Source organism: Xenopus laevis, chromosome 1L (genome assembly GCF_017654675.1).
Source record: "Xenopus laevis strain J_2021 chromosome 1L, Xenopus_laevis_v10.1, whole genome shotgun sequence".
In the NCBI taxonomy this organism is placed as follows: Eukaryota; Metazoa; Chordata; class Amphibia; order Anura; family Pipidae; genus Xenopus; species Xenopus laevis.
Genome location: NC_054371.1, coordinates 143,995,744 through 144,015,744, shown reverse-complemented (window position 1 = coordinate 144,015,744; position 20,001 = coordinate 143,995,744). Strand labels below are relative to the sequence as shown.

The 20,001-nt window shown below is 37.3% G+C and overlaps 1 protein-coding gene across 5 annotated transcripts in view; it reads right to left on the bottom strand.

The window, feature by feature from the left end:
* The window catches only part of esg2-a (enhancer of split groucho protein), a 90,693-nt gene that overhangs the window by 44,599 nt on the left and 26,093 nt on the right, over nt 1–20,001 (bottom strand). For 4 of the 5 annotated variants that reach the window (XM_041564350.1, XM_041564343.1, XM_041564353.1 and 1 more), the window contains exons 5-6: nt 15,514–15,576; nt 9,926–10,000 (exon numbers count right to left, since the gene is read on the bottom strand). In XM_041564350.1, coding sequence (XP_041420284.1) covers nt 9,926–10,000; nt 15,514–15,576 — 138 coding nt within the window. The remainder of the gene's footprint in view (nt 1–9,925; nt 10,001–15,513; nt 15,577–20,001) is intronic. The other variant, XM_041564356.1, reaches the window with a different exon arrangement.

The window sequence follows — 20,001 nt, the reverse complement described above, 5'->3', positions numbered from 1 at the left end:
ACTCTGTGTTGTGACAGGTTTATTTGAGTGGGACTGTGATGCATGCACCAGTAACTGTGCTGACAAGAGTTTAAAGTCATTTTTACCAGCACACTGGCAACATATACAGAAAGCCCTTGAGAGGTTAGGACTGGGAGTGCTTGACCTTAGAACAGATACATCATGTTTCATGCTTTAACCACCATTTAGACACAGGGTTGTTTATTGCATTAACAAACAATTAGTAGAACAGCTAACTAAATTAGGTCTGGCAGGTCTATACCGTACATATACATATTTGCAGAACTAAGAATTTATGCGTGTCACTGAATACAAAAATGGGGAAAAAAAAAAAACAACTGTCAATCATCAAGCAAGGACAGCAATTTAGCAATTTACCTCCACCGCTAGGTGTTCTGATCATCAAACAACCTTTCCTGTTGACAGTCTCTTTGCATGTACAGGTATGGGATTCATTATTTAATGTTTACATGGATTTCTTAAAGGAGAAGGAAAGCTACGGAGGCATTTTATTGCCAATAGATAAGCTGCAATAGTGCAAGCTAGAATGCTATATTTATTCTGTAATGTTTTACCATACCTGAGTAAAAAGCTCTAGAAACTCTCTGTTTGTTTAGAATAGGAGCTGCAGTATTAATGTGGTGTGACATCACTTCCTGCCTGAGTCTCTCCCTGCTCTGGGCTCAGATTACAGTAGAGAAGGGAGGGGTGGGGGGAGAGGAACAAACTGAGCATGCTCTTGCCCAGGGCAATGAGGTTTAAGCTGAAGGCAGGAAGTCTGATACAGAAGCCCATGTGTACACAATAGAAGGAAAGAAATGCAGTGTTTATTTTGACAGGGGACTAAGAGCAACATTACTTTGGGGGTTTACTGGTATATTTAGATGGACCTTTCTGATAAGGCTTACTTAGTTTTAGCCTTTCCTTCTCTTATAAGGTATGAAGATCTAAAATATAGACAGATCGGCTATCCGGAAAACCCCAGGTCCCAAGCATTCTGGATAGCAGGTCCCATACCTGTACCTGAATGGGAAATAGGCTATCTATAGCAGACAGAGAAATACAATTTGAAATTGCCATGTTCCATTTTATGACATTTGCCAGCAAGCATGAATGCAGTCACTTGTCCAATCTGTTTGCGTGAAGGAGACTGCTGTACAAGTAAATGAAGGGCAATTCTTTGAAGAGTATGTTCGAGTTACTTCAGATTAGGGGATGCACTGAATCCAGGATTCGGTTCGGGATTCGGCCTTTTTCAGCAGGATTCGGCCGAATCCTTCTGCCCGGTCGAACTGAATCCGAATTTGCAAGGAAATAAAAAATGTTTTCCCTTTCCCACACCTAATTTACATATGCAAATTAGGATTTGTATTCGGTACGGTATTCAGCCGAAACTTTCGCGAAAGATTCGGGGGTTCGGCCGAATCTAAAATAGTGGATTCGGTGCAATCTTACTTCAGATTCAACATTTCTGTATGCGAAAAATAGAGGATGCTACTGCCAGTGGCAGGGCAGAAATTAGGTAACGGATCTCTGCCCCCGTGTGGCCCTAGCTTTACCGTTAATATGGATTATCATGAGTTGAGCATAGAATATTGATCTCAAGTTACACATGGCAGAGAACTTGTAGTGATGAAGACATAAATGCGGAAGAAAAAAAACAGAGGAGGTTGAAAAAAAAACAAAAAACTTCAAACTGAGAGGAATGTGTAGAACATGACATATGATGCATTACAGGGCTGCAGGTCTGATAGAACAAAGACTGGCCTTTGTTTTTAGATCATGACTACCAGACACAGAGACATGACACCTAGTACAAAAAGATACTTGAAACTCGAGAAGCAAACAAATACATTTCCTTGTATGAAATGTCAGTCAAGCATGATTGATCTAGGAATGTACAGTAGGTGTGTAAAACGATTTCCAGATTTCCTTTATATGCTTGACTTACACACAACATATATTTCACCTTTACCTGTCCTATACACAAAGACACACATTTTAGGACCTACAAACAGGTTCTGATTCTATTAGCCGATAACTTGATCAGGGTAAGGTTGATGTATGACAGGAGTGCCCATACTAATGCAGGGTCTACTTTAAGTGATGTTGTCGAGTTATGATCTGCATCCATAAAATCACAGTTAGCATTCTGTTCCATTGAAAATATTACGTAAAAGATTATATTGATTTATAAGAGTACCAGATTTAAAAAAACGATTTCTTATGTAAGCTTAAAATAATAAATATTTGAATGAAAAGCGTGAAACAGAAGGTTGATATAGACAAGCTGTTTGTTGACAGTGTCTTGAGATCTAATGATCACCAACTAAAGATCTTTTGGACACCAATGATGTATGATCATGAGGAAAGTAGGGTCAACCTGCACTTTTCCTGTGATTGAATTTTAGATTAATGTAAATTTTTTAAAAACTTGAACCTTTGATAAATATAAACCATTGATTATATATCACATTCTGAACATATACTGAAAGTTTTTGCTATTCATAAAACTATCAAATATATATAATTTTAATGTTTTGGCAGGAAGCTTGAAAAACTAAAGGGAATGTAAAAAAAAGAAAAAAGTCTCCTTGTGTGTGTGTGGTACTGTTCTTTTATGTTACCACCCAGACCAAATCTCTGGAATAAAAGTAGATGTCTTAGAAGAGCAGATGTCTGACCACTGCACATGCTGTTGTGTCTAATTCTTAAACACTCAAGAAGACAAGAGAAACAGAGATGTACAGTGTACATAGATTTATCATACGTGACACTTGTCTTCACTACTCTGGTCATTGTATGCCCCAAGGAAACAGATGAATGAACTTGGAAGCCTCAAATGAAAACCAACACTACATAGTTGAAACCAACACTACATAGATAGCTCAGCTAGCATTAATGAAGTATAGAATGCCTCGAACAGGGAAGGGGTGTGTGTTTTAGTTGGGAGGCATTCATGTTCAAAAATGTATCAGAACTCTGATATTTGGTGAAGTGGGAGAGGCTAAGAAAAACAATATTTGCAACACTCAACAAAATTTAATGTATTTTCTGACTGCATCTATAGTTCTTTTTTAACAGTACAACCCAATCTTTGAACTGAAGAAGCTGCTAGAATGAGTGGTGAAATATTTCCAAGACCAGTTGCGTTATATGCTGAATAAAGTGATAACATAATCAGCAGCACCGTACAGATGTATTTGCCCAGATTCTAGATCCCATCCTGGGAAAAACGTCAATGTTTTTAAAGTCAGTGCAATTTTATGAGGCAGCGATGCCTCAAAGTGAATGTCCCACAGAACCCGCACTCAGACCAGTAGAATCCACTGGTGCGATCAAACATCATATTAGTAGTGAATATATATATATATATATATATATATATATATATATATATAGATATAGATATAGATATAGATATAGATATAGATATAGATATAGATATAGATATAGATATAGATATAGATATATATATATATATATATATATATATATATAGATATATATAGATATAGATATTTATTAAACATGCAGTTTTTTTTCTTTACAGTCTATAAAAAAAAAAAGTACAGACGTATGTACTAAAAAATGCCCTAATTCTAAATCTGGAATATTAATCTTGGAAAAAAAATCATTTAAGTAACCTTCTAAGTAATATCTGAATAGATGTAATATGTGCTGCACCAAACCAATGAATTATGAGTTCAAAACCTATTAAAATGTAATGTTTTTTTTTCCGAGCTGAGGGGAGAGAGATTTAAATCCACTGAATTTTAATATTTCAGCTTGAGCTGCAGGAGGTACAGAAAGTCCAAATGAACTATTCCATCAGCAGCATTCAAGCATGAACATTTTAATCAGTTTTACTTCCTTGGAGTTCTCTAACACAGTTTACGCCGTCATTCTGAAAGCACTTAACACAGAGAGTGTGAAAAACCACCAAGGCTTGTTATTGTCTTCACAATTGATAGCAAATAATTTTGCAGACTTCCCATCATTAAAATGTCACTGCTAGAATGGAGACACACACACACACACACACACAATTTGGACAGCTAGGACAAGTTATTTATTTTATTTTTTGTTAAACAATAAAAAAAGGAATTCATATAAATAATTCCTATAAATTCCTCTCATTTGAAAAAGGGTCAAAAATTCACTTTACAAATTTTCATTTAATGCAAAAAGATGTTTTCACTCCTGTGCCACCAAAGTGAAGAGAACATTTATATAAAAACTTGCCAACCGCCACCACAAAATATTTAACCACTTATCTTAGTTTTAAATTGCTCCTTTAGTACCTCTTAAAAAAATCTAACCAACAGCCTTAGCTAGAGACGTAAAAAGGCAACTGTGTGGCCATGATATGTCTTCGGAGCAGCAGTGATATGCATCTGGTAACAATTATTACCTCTGCAACACAATTACAATATCTATCCACCGAAAATGGCCAGTCAAGGAAGCATTAAGTGACGTAAGGTTCAAATGACATACAAACACACCACAAAGTGGGCAGCTTGTAAAAATAAATTTGTTTTTAATGCTTTTTCTACAGGTGATTAAGAGGGTATTTACAGTGAGAGCACACTCTGAGGTGTAAGTCTTTGAAAAGCACAATAGGAACCAGAACTGTTGAACGTTTAAAGAAGTGCATGGTATCTGGGTAGCACGGTATGCTGCAAGATGGGTAGTAATTAGCTAGACAGTATAATATTGAATTCACCGAGCCATGTTGTTGGAGCAGCCTTGCACAACTGCAGCTGCCTAATCAGCCATGTCCGCTATTGTTCAGGCTAGGATTTCAAGGCAAACACGTTAAGGAGAAATTCTGAGCAATACTTATTTACAATCGAACCCCATTACGGTCAACTCAATCAATTGATATGCCAGTAAATGGGCAGAAACATGAAGGCTTTACACTGGCATGGGTGGCTGTATTGCTTATTATTTGTGAAAGGTTATCTTTACACTAGTGATAGGGAATATTATGTTCCAAATAAACAGGTATGTAATGTATCTAGTCATCACTTTATTATTTCTAATACACTATAATTAAGGTCACTGCCACAAAATCTTCAACTACAAACACTGACTGTAGTGTAGTGAAGAGCTCTATTTTGTGATTTTGGTATAATCATAGGATGCCACCTATCCAATTTGCCACCTATATCAGCCTTCTGCCATACTAGAGCTAATCCAGGTCAACTGTAAGCTATATCATGTTGAAATTGAAACATCTAGGAACAAGTGAATCAGTCAAATTACAGCTGAAAGCCTTCCTCGAAGAGCAGAGGCTATTAATAAAGCAATAGGAAGACACACCTTAAATACCTTTGGTTTCGCAATGAGATGTTCAACAGGTAAGGGTCCAGATACTTTTGGCCATATAGTGAACATTCTCTGGCATTTCTCATATTAGAATGATTCTTACTGAAATACGTGTCAGCCTTTGATTTGGTTTTTCAAAGTGATCTTAGTAATTTCCTATATAATATATTAATTTATGTTGTACTCTACAGAAAACAGAATAGTCTAAAAACATTATGACACCCTATTCCACCACCCTGTGTGTGAGGGGACATGTGGCATTTTATAATAAAAATATGCTGAAGATATATATACTGCTCAGAGGGTGGATCTAGATATTGAGTGTGGTCCTTGTAAAACAAAACAAACAAACAAAACTATTATCTTGGCTCAGGTGTAGCATCCACCTGAGATGATGTGGTTATGATTATCCAGTTTACTTCCCTGAAAGTAATGCTTTTTAAGAAAGCGTAAATTACTGTGCTGCCCTATTTTTTCCCCAAAACAGTTGACACCAGAAATGTAATTTTTTTACATTTATCATAACATTGTCTTGTATGCTATTCATAATTTGGCCATAAAAGTATTTGCCCAATGCTTTTTACACTACTTATCTGATCCCTCATGTTTCTGTATGAGGGGGCTGCCATATTTGTACAGCAGTAGTCTTGTTAGCATTAGAAAAACTTAACGGACATTTTGAGAAGGAACAGTCTGGTTGGTAAAACAGTCAGCTTTAGGAACTTCAAGTAACATTTACTAAAGCAGCAATATTAGCAAAAAATGATCAACGTGACCTATAGGTAACTTTTAATGTGTGTTAATAATTTGAAGAGTACTTTTTTTAGTGTCAGCCTCACTTTAAGGAGATAGCAATAACATATGCTGAATGCTATGGTTTTATTGCTAGGCTAATGCCACACGGGGTTGAGTTTATCCACAGGCCGAGAGTAAGCCCCTCCTCTGGCGTCCTGTGACTGCACCTGGAGCCATTGGCTTTATTGGGTGTACTTTCTTTTCCCTTTACGTGAATTTAATGTAGGTGTTGCAAACCCACAATTTTATTTATCAGACCAACCACCAATGGTAAACAGATAATATTCCAGTTTGTGCCTGTGAAAGCTGTAAGTAAACAAACTTCTTATGTGAATATGATTATATCTGGTCCAAATAACACACCACTTTCAAGCTTAAAAATGAACAATGATCAACTGAAATTAGCAATATAACAAGTGTCAAATGAAAAGATTACACTGCGAAACATGAATATTTGTCTACAATTTCTATTACATTCCCCCATAAAAAAAATCCTTGCTGAGGCTTGCTCTAAGTCAGCTCTTCCCAACAAATGTCTTGCTCACGAGTTAAAAATGTGGGGGCCTCTGTTCTAAGTGATAATAAGTGGACAATTTGGGGGCTGCAAAAGCTGAATATTAAGGTATGTTGTTTTGTGTTGTTTTTTGTGCTGTCGATCAAGCATAATGTTTACTTCTGTGGTAGACAAATCTTATTAAATTACTTATTGTATGACATATTTTGGGGGAAATAAAACTTTTTGGACTGTTCAGTGCATGCAAACAAATTGTTGTTTGAGATCTGCAGTTTTAGAATCAGCAGTGCAGAACATTCAATCTGTTCCAAAAACACTCAAGAATAAAAAAAATGCAAAGCAAGGAACAAATACAACCACTTTCAATATTTGTGTTTTTCATCTATTTATTAAACTAAACAAACGTAAGATCTTCACTACACAAGAGACTTCTGCTAAAAAGCAGAACTAACATTATGTGGGTCAAGATGGCTGGCTGGTAAAAAATGCTTCCAAGTCAAGATCTTCTCTAGCATTTGTTTCGGTGAAGATATTACATCTGGAAAAGTTTGTATCGTGCTGCCTTGGTGTTTTATGCTAGGCGCCAGACTGTGTTTAAAGGCACATAGTGCTATCGAGACAAGGGTAGACTAGGCTTAGGTACAACATATTATAGCCTTGCGGAGGCTGTTGTTTCCAGAGCAGACTGCCAGCAAGTCCCTAATTATTAGTAAGTTTAAGCAGCTCTACATCTTTTACAATGTTTTCACAACCAAGCTGCTTACCAGTCTGTAAAGTGGCAAATAGTGCGGTAGCTTTTGCACAGAGGGCAAGCTTTTCTAAACAAACATATTAGGGAGAAGGCCGCATAGATTGCAGTGTTCTAAAATGCACCCATGCAAACACAACTGCATGTTTGATGAATTCATGAACATAAGATTCCAGATATAAGAAGTGGCAGAGTCTGTAGAGTTCAATTCACATAAAGTTACAATTCTTAGAGCATGACATGATGAAAGCAGAGTTTGGATAGCATTTAACATCCATTAGTTAGACAGATTCTATAGGTGAAAGTGCCATGATTTAGTTACTGATTGCATATAAGTCAAGCAGGTAGAACCAAAGTTATCACATAACATGTCGAGAGGGGGCAATAGTGTAGAAGTAATGAAGATTCCTGTATGTGATGGAGGTTGGACAGGGGAAGTGGATCAAAATTCTCTATTTACTTAAAGGATATCCAAGTTCAAAAGGGCTGACCAAATAAATGCCCCACTGTGACTTTAGGGGCACTGCAGATAGTACAGATAATCCAGTGATCATGTTTAGTATTTTTTTTCAATATAAGTTCCCATTTTCTTACAGCAGCAAGTAAACTAATTTTCCTTAAATGGCCAAGGATTCAGCCACATTATCATAAGAAAAGTAACTGTACCTTTCAGTATATGTCATTCGTTAGTACCAATAAGGTTGTATAAAAACTAAAGGGTTTATTTTGCACTTAGAATAGGCCTTTTCCTGCACTCACAATAAATGTTCAAGGGTGAACACGGCTTCTTCAGATGTGTCTCCTTCTTTATTGGGGAACCTTACAGGAAATAAATGGTTACGCTCTCTCCATTTATAACCCTTAATTGACTACTAGTATTCTCCTGAGGTCAAAGAGGCACAAAACAGAATAAGAAATAGCCCATTAAACACAGGCCACAATCAGAACATTGCACTCTACCTCCGTCAGCAAGGATCAGAGTGCTGATTTCCTTGTTAAAAGACAGAGGCATAATTGAAGCAATATCTTCACTTCAGATTGATTATTCGGCGACCCTTATCCACATCTTCACTCAGCAATTTGAATTTTAATGAAAGTAAATGGAATAATTAGCATTTCAAAGTGTGTTTGATACAGTGAATAAAAGAGGAAAAGACTTTTATGTATAATCTATACACAAAAGAAAAAGCATTTGGGAGGGGGCGAAAGAGAAAAGTACAGTTGTAGTGCCTTCATTAGAATAACTTAGCGGCTCGCACCAGCTGTATAATTATAGATGGGAATAATGTGTTATTAAAGCACGATTTCCCACCTCTGCATTGTGATGTGAAACAGACAATATTTCATTGTTTTTCTTTCTTCTATTGTAAATGTAAACAAAATGACTACCCAGATCCGCTGTCTGACAGAACTTGTTAATACAGCTGCCATTAATAGCGCTAACATATGGGACAATTTACCCCCCCCCCCCCCCTATTTATTAGGAGCCGGTTAGAGGGGTGGAAGAAGCAGGAATCAGTCCATTAGTGTTTGTCTGGTTTTATTTAAGTTAAGAAGAGACCAGCCTTTGTCAGGTCATGATGTCACCCTTTTAATTGCACAGGATACACTTATTAATTTGCTTTACACACTCATTAGCTGTTGCACAGGACAAGCAGCAAATTACTTAAGAGTGTAAGCTTTATATATTGCATTTGACTCAAAGTGTAACAAAACATATAATAAATATATTTGTTAATTTTTTGCGGATATTAGATCTGACCACAACTATTTTCAATGCCCATTATTACACAGGAAAACGCACTCAAGAGTCTAAAGCAGGGATTCTTGACCTATGGGTTGGGACCCACAAATGGGACCCCAAGCTGCTTATTGCTTATTTTTTGGTTCCTCAGAGAAATGAGGTTAAGAAGTACTGGTTCAAAGCAGTCTGGTGAGCTAGATAAAATGTCATACAAAGAACCCTTAGAAGATTGTGAGCCTTGAGAGTTTGCCCAGGCAGCGGGTCTTAGAATATTTTGGTGAGTGGCACATTTCACACAAGGCAATTATGTTGATGAAAAGTTAATACCAACTGTTACTTTATCTATAAAGTGCCAATATATTCTGCAGCATTGAATCTCCTATCCAGTGCCTGAAAAAAAAAACTTTTCTCTGGCGTGAATTTTGCAGTAATAAATAAAACACATCAGTCTTGCGTTGTTTCTTTGAAAAGAGACATATGCTGTTTTACCAGCAGAGATTTACATTCATGCCCGTAACCAACTATCCAGGTTCCCAACACATCCCTAAAACATCCAGCCATATACAGGGGTAATATACAAAACTGATGTTTCTATCAATTCTAAATGAATAAGATTTAAAGTAGTTAGAAACACCTGGAATTTTAGTTGTCTTCTAAAACCTATTTAATTGGGATAAATAAAAAACTTCAATCAGTGAGGCTTCTTGAAGAAACACCGGTCATCTATAAATACACTAGTTTTGGGGAAAGAATAAAAATTAAATTAATAAATAGCCTGGAAAGACACACATACCCCAATGATAGCATTCAGCTCTGCCATGGTCACCTGTTTGGCACGTTCCACAGCCTGTACCACTTGCTGTTGGTGCTGAAAGAGGGGAAAAACCAACAGTATTATATTATAGTTTATACTTAACCACTTAAATGTAAATGTTCAATAGTTAAAAATTAATTGTAAAGGAACATACATTTTCAGTTCAGGTTTTCTAACTGGCATCCTCTATGAGGGCCTAAGGAAGCTTATGGGTGGGGGTCAAGGCAGTTCTGACAACTACTGTTTGACACTGAGCAGCAAAAAAAAAAACAAAAACATTCAGCTGGAATGAAAACTATCCATCTCAAAGAAATGGTAGAGCCTTCATCTTCATATACTGGAATAGGTCCCTTTAAATCCCTACAATGAAATAATGTGTATCTTTTCCATTAAAATCCTTAGCTACACAAAGTTTGGCCTTCAACACTTCGTATAGAAACCCAAAGATCTAGGGAATAAACTATGGGGAAAATGCATATTACTTCAAGGGCAATTTCCTTCATGACCTCAAGAAGTGGCAAAGCAGAAAGTGGTTTACCACATATCAGCAGGGAAGAGAGTAAAGAGTAACTGCTCATAAAATACATTACCATTGTGTATTTAGTTTGAGCCTTCTGACTTCATCTGAATTTAGGCCAGTTTGAACGGTTTATTCATCTACATTCCTTCCTCTTTGTGCTTGAATTGCACAGCTTACTGATATCTTCCCATTTTTGTAAAAATATGAACATACATTTTAAAATGATGCTACAGTAATGGTCCGTAATAATGAAAATATAATTCTAAAGACTCCGAGATCAAAACATAATTAAATACTGAGCATTAGAAAAATATTTTTTAAGCCTTATGTCTACTTTACAAGCAAGTGAGAATTTATTATAAGACTAAAGTAAGCAGTTAATATGGCAAACTTAAAGTGGGCACAGGCTAATGGCACAATCTGTTTCACATAAACAGAAAGATATGAGTGTGTTTTTTTTTATTACTTTTTCAGGTCAGTCTCATTCAAACCAATGCCTGGTTGATTGGGTAATTTAGACCTTAGCAACCTAGAATCCTGCTAAAATTCCAAACTGGAGAATTGAACAAGAAGCTAAATAATTCAGAAAATAATAAAAATGAAGACCAATTGCAAATGGTCTCGGAAGATCACATTCTACAGTATACTAAAAGTTAATTTAAAGGTGGACCACCCTTTAAGTTCCTCATGTTTCATGCATGCTTCCCTTGAGAAGGCAACAAAAGGATAGTGTTGAGAGTCCGAACTATAGTGCAATTTTCTGGATGTGCGTGATACAAATCTGGAGTATTTTTCGGAAGGGATTCTGCATATTTACAGACACTATGAATCAAAAGAAACAAGAATATGCACACCATTATGAAAGATGGAAGTAAAATATCCACATTTCAATTATTTAACTTACTTTTAGATTTTTTTTTTACGTACAAAAGGGGCTTATTTATGAATTGGTCCCAAAGGTTAATTAGCCAATGATCAGGGATAAAACAGTAAGTAAAATGAGAAGAAGTACAGCGGTTATTTATCGAAGGTTGAATTTTAGAGTTATGTGAGCTTTTTTTTTAAACCTCAAATGGTTTCTTATTTAAGAAAAAACCTCAAATGGAAAAAACTTGAATCAGCGAGTTTGGGGTTGAAACTCAGATCGAGATTTCGTCAAAGATTTTGAGTGAAACTCACCAAAATAAATAAATAAATAAATAAAATGGTTTAAAGGAGAACTAAAGAAGTAGGCTAGAATTGGTATACATTAATGTTTTGGCTGCTGTGCCAGCCCAAGGAAACCACAGCCCTTTAGCAGTAAAGATCTGTGTCTCCAAAGATGCCCCAGTAGCTCCACATGCTCTGTGCGGCTGTCACTTACTGAGCTTAGGGACCCACTCACAATATACAGGACACATAGAATAGTAATGTCACAATATAAGGCTGATAAGTAATTAATACAGATAATTACTATATGGCAGCACAGAAACCAGTGCAATTAGCATCAGGATTTAATAATCAGCCTTGTAGAATCAGCTTATATTACAGATAAAACTCATTTTCTGCTTGATAATTTTTGACAACCCCTAAGCTTAGCTTCTCAACAGCTGCTCAGAGCCCACTGAGCATGTCAGTGTCACAGGCACTTCCAAACTGTGACAAGTTTGAAGTCCTGGATCATTGCTGCTATTGGCAAGCTGAAACTTTAGGCTGGTGCAATAAGTTCAGTACATAAAACATGACCTTTTTTTGCCATATTCCTTTTTACGGTTTACTTCTCCTTTAAGGGACATCTGCCATTGACTTCTACATAACCTTGACAAGTTTTAGATGGTGTATTTTCAGATTCCAGCTATTTCCAGGATCAGGGTATAATAAATCTAAAAAAAAGTTCAAGTTTTTTTTGACTAAAAAATACCCTGATAACTCGAATTTTTCATGGAAAACACAACGCAACCCTTAATAAATCTGCCCTTATGTGTATATATATGTATTTTGACAACTGAAAACCTGCATGGCATTCTGCAAAATAATAATTGTTTACACTAAAGGTAAAATTAATCAGGCCAGCAGCAGCATACTGTCTTGGCACAAGAATGCAGCATCTTAAGGACCCACCAATCTTCCTAACAGAAAGATCAAAACAGAAGACTGTAACGGTCTCCAAAGATAAATAATTTAGTAACAATTTTCTTTATTGCGCTGAAGCATACATCAATACTGAACTGAAACCATACACCAGTGACTTTGTTCTTTTATGTATGCCATACCTGTGGGGTAAGTAGAAAGGAATAAAACAATGACAGAAGGCTGTGAAAGAGAATTTATCATCAAAAGACAAAGATTGCTATATGAAGTCCTTTATTCAATAGAGGTGGCCAAGGCCACAATACTTGGCTGCACCACTGGACTCCACTTCAGGAGGGCTTGTGCAGCAGTTTGATAGTAACTGGGTGGGGATCACTGGACTAGAACATGAGAATTTTCACCCCAGAAGAAATGATCGCAAGGGACCCAACCAAGTTCAGAGATTAAATATTCACTAATATATAATAAAATCTAATAGATAGAAGACTTCCTGGTGATTTAAAAACTAACCAGGTGTCTTTTTAACTTCACATTAAGGGGCCGATTCACTAACTTCGAGTGAAGGATTCGAAGGTAAAAAACTTCGAATTTCGAAGTTTTTTTTGGGCTACTTCGACCACAACTTCGAATCGAATGATTCGAAGTAAAAATCGTTCGACTATTCGACCATTCGATAGTCGAAGTACTGTCTCTTTAAAAAAAAACTTCGACCCCCTAGTTCGCCATCTAAAAGCTACCGAAGTCAATGTTAGCCTATGGGGAAGGTCCCCATAGGCTTGGCTAACTTTTTTTGATCGAAGGATATTCCTTCGATCGTTGGATTAAAATCCTTTGAATCGTTCGATTTAAAGGATTTTATCGTTCGATCGAAGAAATTATCATTCGATTGTTCGATCGAACTATCTGCGCGAAATCCTTCGACTTCAATATTCGAAGTCGAAGGATTTTAATTCCTAGTCAAATATTGAGGGTTAATTAACCCTTGATATTCGACCCATAGTGAATCGGACCCCTAAACTCCGTATCAGCAGGAAAAAAAAATAAAATAAAATAATATAACAGTATAAAGCCCACAATACCATACCGGAATGTCCAAATCCATAAAATGTTGCCAGCAAGCTGGGTTTGTAACAATGTTTAACACATAAGCTCACGATAGGTTTATTTTTAGCAATTGTTATACAGTATACATTTGGCACATTCATAATAAAGAAACAATATCTGATCAAGGGAGGGTTAAACATAACCCAAAGAGTTCATAATTTAAACCAGCTAACATCTTGTGGCCTATCACCACAAGCAACGCCTTCTTCTCATGATCTCTGGTGGGCCACCTTTCTCTGTATTGCACAATACTCGCTGCTCTTCTCTAACCCACTTCCTCTTGAAGTCTAACACATAAAAAATAGCTGCAATAAGCAACAGGCACACTTGCTCATACCAGTCATACCATCCATCTTTCACACTGAGTTGGGAGGGGGCAATAATTTCAACCTCCTCTGATTCTTCAGTTCTTCAGAATGTAAACCAACGGTATTAGGGGAGTGTCTTAAAAAGACTAAAAAATATTACCAAGTAGGCGTTGGTCAGGCCTGGATTTGTGGAAAGGCCACCAAGGCCCAGGCTTAGGGTGGCAGGATTTCAGGGGGTGGCATTCTGCCCAACCACACCCACATTGGTTAAAAAACACTGGGGATACACAGGAGATACAATCATTTTTTAAATTTCCCGTGCACCAATACCCATTGCTCTGGTCCCGATGATGAAAATTTACATGAAAAGGGGGAGGGGACAGGGGCAACGAACGGCAATGGACCTAGGGGCTCCCGGTATGTAAATCCGGCCCTGGTGCTAGTTCAATGGTGTTTTACAGCCACCACGATTAAGTAAATGGATCCCACCACTACGGCTTCAATCCCTAGAGCGGACTATGGGTAAAGAAAAAGAAATGCAACAATATGTATGTGTTCAGTGTTCGACTGAGGTACTTGGAAGTTGGAACACACCAGAGAACCACACCCCAGAGGCCCACCAAATGTCACTAAGATCACTGCAGAATTGGCCAATCCACTTTCCTTTAACCCTAGACATGCCAGTAAGATCACTGTAGAAATAGAGAGAGAAAGCATTACCTCACCCAAACAAACCTTCTAATCTTTTCCTCCCTCAGCACTTCTTTTCTCTCTCTGCCTCCTCTACCTACCTGCATAAAAATGTAAACATGCTTGTTCATTCCATAGTGTATCATGCAACCACCTTTACATTTATTTTTCCTCTTCTTTTCCTGCAGTGATCAGAGAGCTACAAGCAGCAGCAGCCACTAGGTGGGCTCCCCAAGGAATGGGGCAGACCAGGATTTTTCGTGGTAGCCGCCAGTGGGGCAGTCTGACCCTCTATGGGTTTATGGCGAGAGACCAAATAATGTAGGACTGAAATATATAGATGCAATAAGCACTTAAAAAAAAATATTTTATAAATATATATCTCACCAGGTGCCCTGTTCTTGTCAGAAGGGATAATGTTAACTTAGTAAGGGGATTTTATTTATTCTGTTTACTTTGGAAAGCACTTGCAATTGATATTCTTAACCACACTTCTGCCAATATTTAAGTCCTATCATCAGGAAAAGAGTTCTCTGCCTATTCTGGCAATTTTTCAATCTACTTTATTAGATGCCATTCTGACAAACCGTCATAATTCTGAGCAACACTGAGCGTACATGACAGGAAAACAGCCGCATTACGCTTAGCGCATTATAACATTTTCCATTATATAAGTGCATTTAAATTATATTGTTCTGAATTTTAATAAGACGCTGCGGTGGAAATGAGCAGAGCAGCAAGAAAATGAAATACAAGCATCATGAGATTCACAAGATCAAGGGGTGGGGGGAGAAGGTTTTAAGTTGTTTTTTTATTCCTCTGTCATTTAAAATGGCATCACTTAGCTTGGTGCCAGCAAAAAGAAGTTTCCTTACCTCTTGGGACAAGAAAGGAATGACTTGTGCACAGATAGCATTCAGCCTCTTGACAATTTCTGCCTGCAGAGAGAAGGAAAAAAATATGTAAGAGCATTTCATTAAGCAAAGCATTCCCAGGTCTTTTTTCATGAGACGGAATGTATTAACATTTGATATATTGAATTATGTATACCAAGTGCACAGTCTCTAAATAAACACCTAAGAAGGGAATAGAGGAACATAAAGCTGCAGATAAACGCAAATTTGTTGTAGGTGGGTGGCTTGTGCCCAAACTGTTCAGCTCAGCAGTATGTTAATGAGAGTGCTTCTCAAAAGTTTTGTTGTGATAAAAGTACAGCTGAAATTTCATTTCCTAATTTGCATTTTTTTTTTAAAGTCTTTAAAGCTTGATCAGTAGACCATTGAAACCTGTAGGGTTTGCCAAGTCAGCTTTGAAACCTGACAGGGGCTCATTAATGCGTACATCCGCATGGTATTTGACACCATCTGAGGAGTTAACTGCTTAAGTATGTATAGCTTATCTTACATGTCCCTAGTAGATTGCACAGGGGAAAGAATCATGCACTAGCACACAAGCTGACTAAATAAGTGTAGCATCATACAGGTTTGAGACCTATTGTCCAGACTGCTTGGAACCTGGGGTTGCCTAGATAAAGGAGTTTACTAAGAAACAAACAGTCCAATCATTTTTCCACCAATATGATTTCATGCAGTTTGGTTAGGATCAAGTACAAGGTACGGTATTACCAGAGAAAAAAAGATTCTACATTTCTAAAAATTTGAATTATTTGCTTAAAATGGACTCTACTGGATATGGCTGTTGCAAAACTTGAGCTTCCTCATAAGAGACCCATACCTAGCTAGGTATGTATTAAGATAACTGGGAAATAAATAACATACAAATAAGCACTTTAAAAACTTCATCTAAAATAAGTAACCTCTTTACAGTTTTATAGATAACATGTGTTATCTATGTGTTTTTCTCAATTTAACATTTTTTCTTGGGTAGTCTTACTATTGTATTATCACAAAAAAGAAAATCTTTTATCTGTCAAGAACCATTAAAGCCATGGCACATCGGAGTGTGATTGAAATAAAATCTTTCTATCATTCGTACTTAAGAATTCTCAAGAGTTGTTGAGGGTTCTCGGGTTAATTTATCACTAAAAAAAGTCTATGGAAATGTACATGGTCAATGCAGAGAAAAAAAATGTTTCAGGCACCCTAACACTCCAGAACATTCAGGCACAGTGGGATAAATACCAATAAGGAAAACTTCTAGAAATGTTTCATGACGTTACTCACACAAGAGATTAAAGGTGGCCATAGACACATCGATAATATTGTACGAAACAAATTTACGTAGGATACTCGGTGTGTGTATGGTGGGAGAAAAGCCAACCGACATGGGCAGAAGACTTGGATAACTGTCGACTTGTCGGTCAGGCTGGCCGGAAGTCCAGTTACAACTATTGAAGTAGCAAACATTTTATCCCACTTAACTAGTGGTGCAAAAAATACAGCATGTAGTTTAAAACAAATCCAAACTATTTTTGTTTCCCCGTCCAAAGATTCAGATCATATTTAGATGAGCAGCATGCACAGATTTGCTACTTCAACATATGTGCCACATAAATTGTAGATGGATCCCAAAGAGCACAACTCCTGCCACACCAGTACAAAGACTGACCGATCATATGATGAAAGTTGTGTTTAGAATCAGCCAATCCGCTGGTCTCTGCCCACCCTGTGCCTGCACTAACAGGCACGCCTACCTGGCTCTCGACACACAGAATGAAATTTAATGCAAGATGCACACTTGCATTTTTCCGTGGCAAAATCAGCTCCCTGTATCTGTAACCAAGCCAATGCAGGTCTGTAAGTGCAGGAACAGGAAAGGGCAGATGAATGTAATCGTTTGGTCAATGAAAAAAATGCTCAATGACAAAAAAAATATTCTTTTGGGCTAACAATTTCTTAGTTGAGCTCCTGATGTGGGCAGCCATCTATGGAAAAGAGAATTAGGGCCACAGCTTTCTCTCATACACATGTGCATAATAGGCATGGCGAGGGGACCGCTAATTATGCACATTCGTGGCATACAACATGGCCACCTGAATTTTAAACAAAAAAACTATTGTTTCCCCATTGTGGCCTCCATTGTCCCTCACCTATGGTGGGGGGGGGCATTGGGTGACAGGTGTCTTTTAAGCTGGCCTTAAAAATCATATGTGAGCATTTAAAATTTTCAGTGTCATAAAGAAGAACATTACATTGAGAGATGCACATATTTTTATGCCATTTAGCCAAAACTTTCTAAGTTACAACTTTTATTACATTACCCCTAAGCCTCAAGTTTTATTAGCAAGCTATATTGGATTTAATGTATCACCACCATCCAGGCAAGCAGTGCCCTGGAAGGCCCAGCACAAGTGAAAAGCCCAAGTGTGAAGCTAGTCACTTTCTATGCCTATCAGGCCATATTCCTCGTTGCTGCCTTTGTGTATGTGGAACTAGAAGAAGGTTACATAGTTTAAAGAAATAAAATAAGGCTATCAAAGAAGGTAAAGGTTCTGACGCAGCAAGCAAGTCAGTAGACCTTGCATAGAAGCTAGTAAAATTCAAATCGAGAAAGTATACTTTCACGTCTCACTATTTCCATTAAGAAAAACAAATACTAATATAGCAACTAAAGCGGTCTCCTAGTTTTTAACAAATAGGAACAAAAAAAAGTAGGTACATTTTAAAATGTGCAGAATAGCAAAACCTTAATTGTTCCATAAGTTGTCCCCCCACAATATATTTACATACGTTATGAGACCATCCATGCACCACTGTGGGGTTTCATTTTTAGACCTGAGGCATACCAGCTTGAAAAACTGCCTATCAGCAACTAACCACACGGTGCATGTTTAAAAGCCACCAACATCTATTAAGCACTGTACAAGCACGCAATCATTCTGCTTTTGCAGATAATTCGACAAGGTGGAATCCTTAAGAGATTAACACAAACTTTTTAATTGCTCATATTTTCTTGCAATTGGAAAATTCTCAACTAAACCAGATAATGCTTTGTACCAAGATACCTTCTGCATAGTAGTTTCAAGTTGGTTGTACATGTCTTGCGTAAGTAGAGGAAAGCAGGGGTCGCCTATGATAATGCACGGTACTGGTATGAGATCAGTTATTCGTTAACCCGTTATAGAGAAACTTCCAATTTACAGAAAGACCAGATTTTTAAAAATAATTTCATTTTTTTCTGTACTAATAAAACAGTATCTTGAGCCCAACTAAGATATAATGAATGCTTATTGGAAGCAAAACCAGCCTATTGGGTTTATGTAATGTTTACATGATTTTCTAATAGACTTAAGGTGCGAAGATCCAAATTACAGAAATATCCATAATCCGGAAAACTCTGGATAACTCAAGGTCCCATACCTGGATAATTATAGCCGTTACTAAAATCTCAAGAAAGACATGGACAGTCCAGTTTTAAAATACAGAAACCTAGACATACCAAACGTGCTTGCATCCATGTACATGGGCGATCTCCACTCTTAGGATTATAACAGTCATGTGGTCTACAACCTGCTCTACATAAAATATTTGTACAGGTGTGGGACCTGTTATCCAGAATGCTCCGGACCTGGGGCTTTCCGGATAATGGATCTTTCCGTGATCTGGATCTTCATACCATACGTCTACTAGAAAATAATGTAAACATTAAATAAACCCAATAGGCTGGTTCAGCTCCCAATAAGGATTAATTATATCTTAGTTGGGATCAAGTACAAGCTACTGTTTTATTATTACAGAGAAAAAGGAAATATTTTTTTAAAATCTGGATTATCTGGATAAAGTGGAGTCTATAGGAGATGGCCATCCCGTAATTAGGAGCATTCTGAATAATGGGTTTCCGGATAACAGATCCCATACCTGTACTTTCTAATATTAATCTGCACATAATACCCTCTCCACACACCGTCGTCCTCGCGACCCCATACGACAACCTCAGTTGCCTTGGAAACAAAGGCACTTGCACGGATCATCAAATCTGCCTTTGTTGTCCCATGAGAGCAAGCTCTGAGAGGCATTCACAGATCTCACTACTGGGCTGCAGCTATTGTCCAATAGCACTACGGAAACACACTCCTAATGGTCTGTGTTTTGAAAGTGAGTCTAAACTAATGGCGTAGAGCCCAAACCCCTTTTCCAGCATAGCCATTAAAGGATGTAGGTTATTGCTGTTGTCACCATCGATATTTGTCATTGTAATGTAATTAGGGCCCTAAAATGATGCATTACAGCCCTTGGCACAGCTTCTATTAAAATCTTTTCTTCTGCTCACTGAACTGCGACCTGTTTCCTGATGAATAACAGACAGACAGCTTTTGGGAGAGCAGAAGATTCACCAGATACACATATTTTCTCTTCATTTTAATTTTTTTTTTTTTTTGCCATAAAAAACAATACATTTTGAAT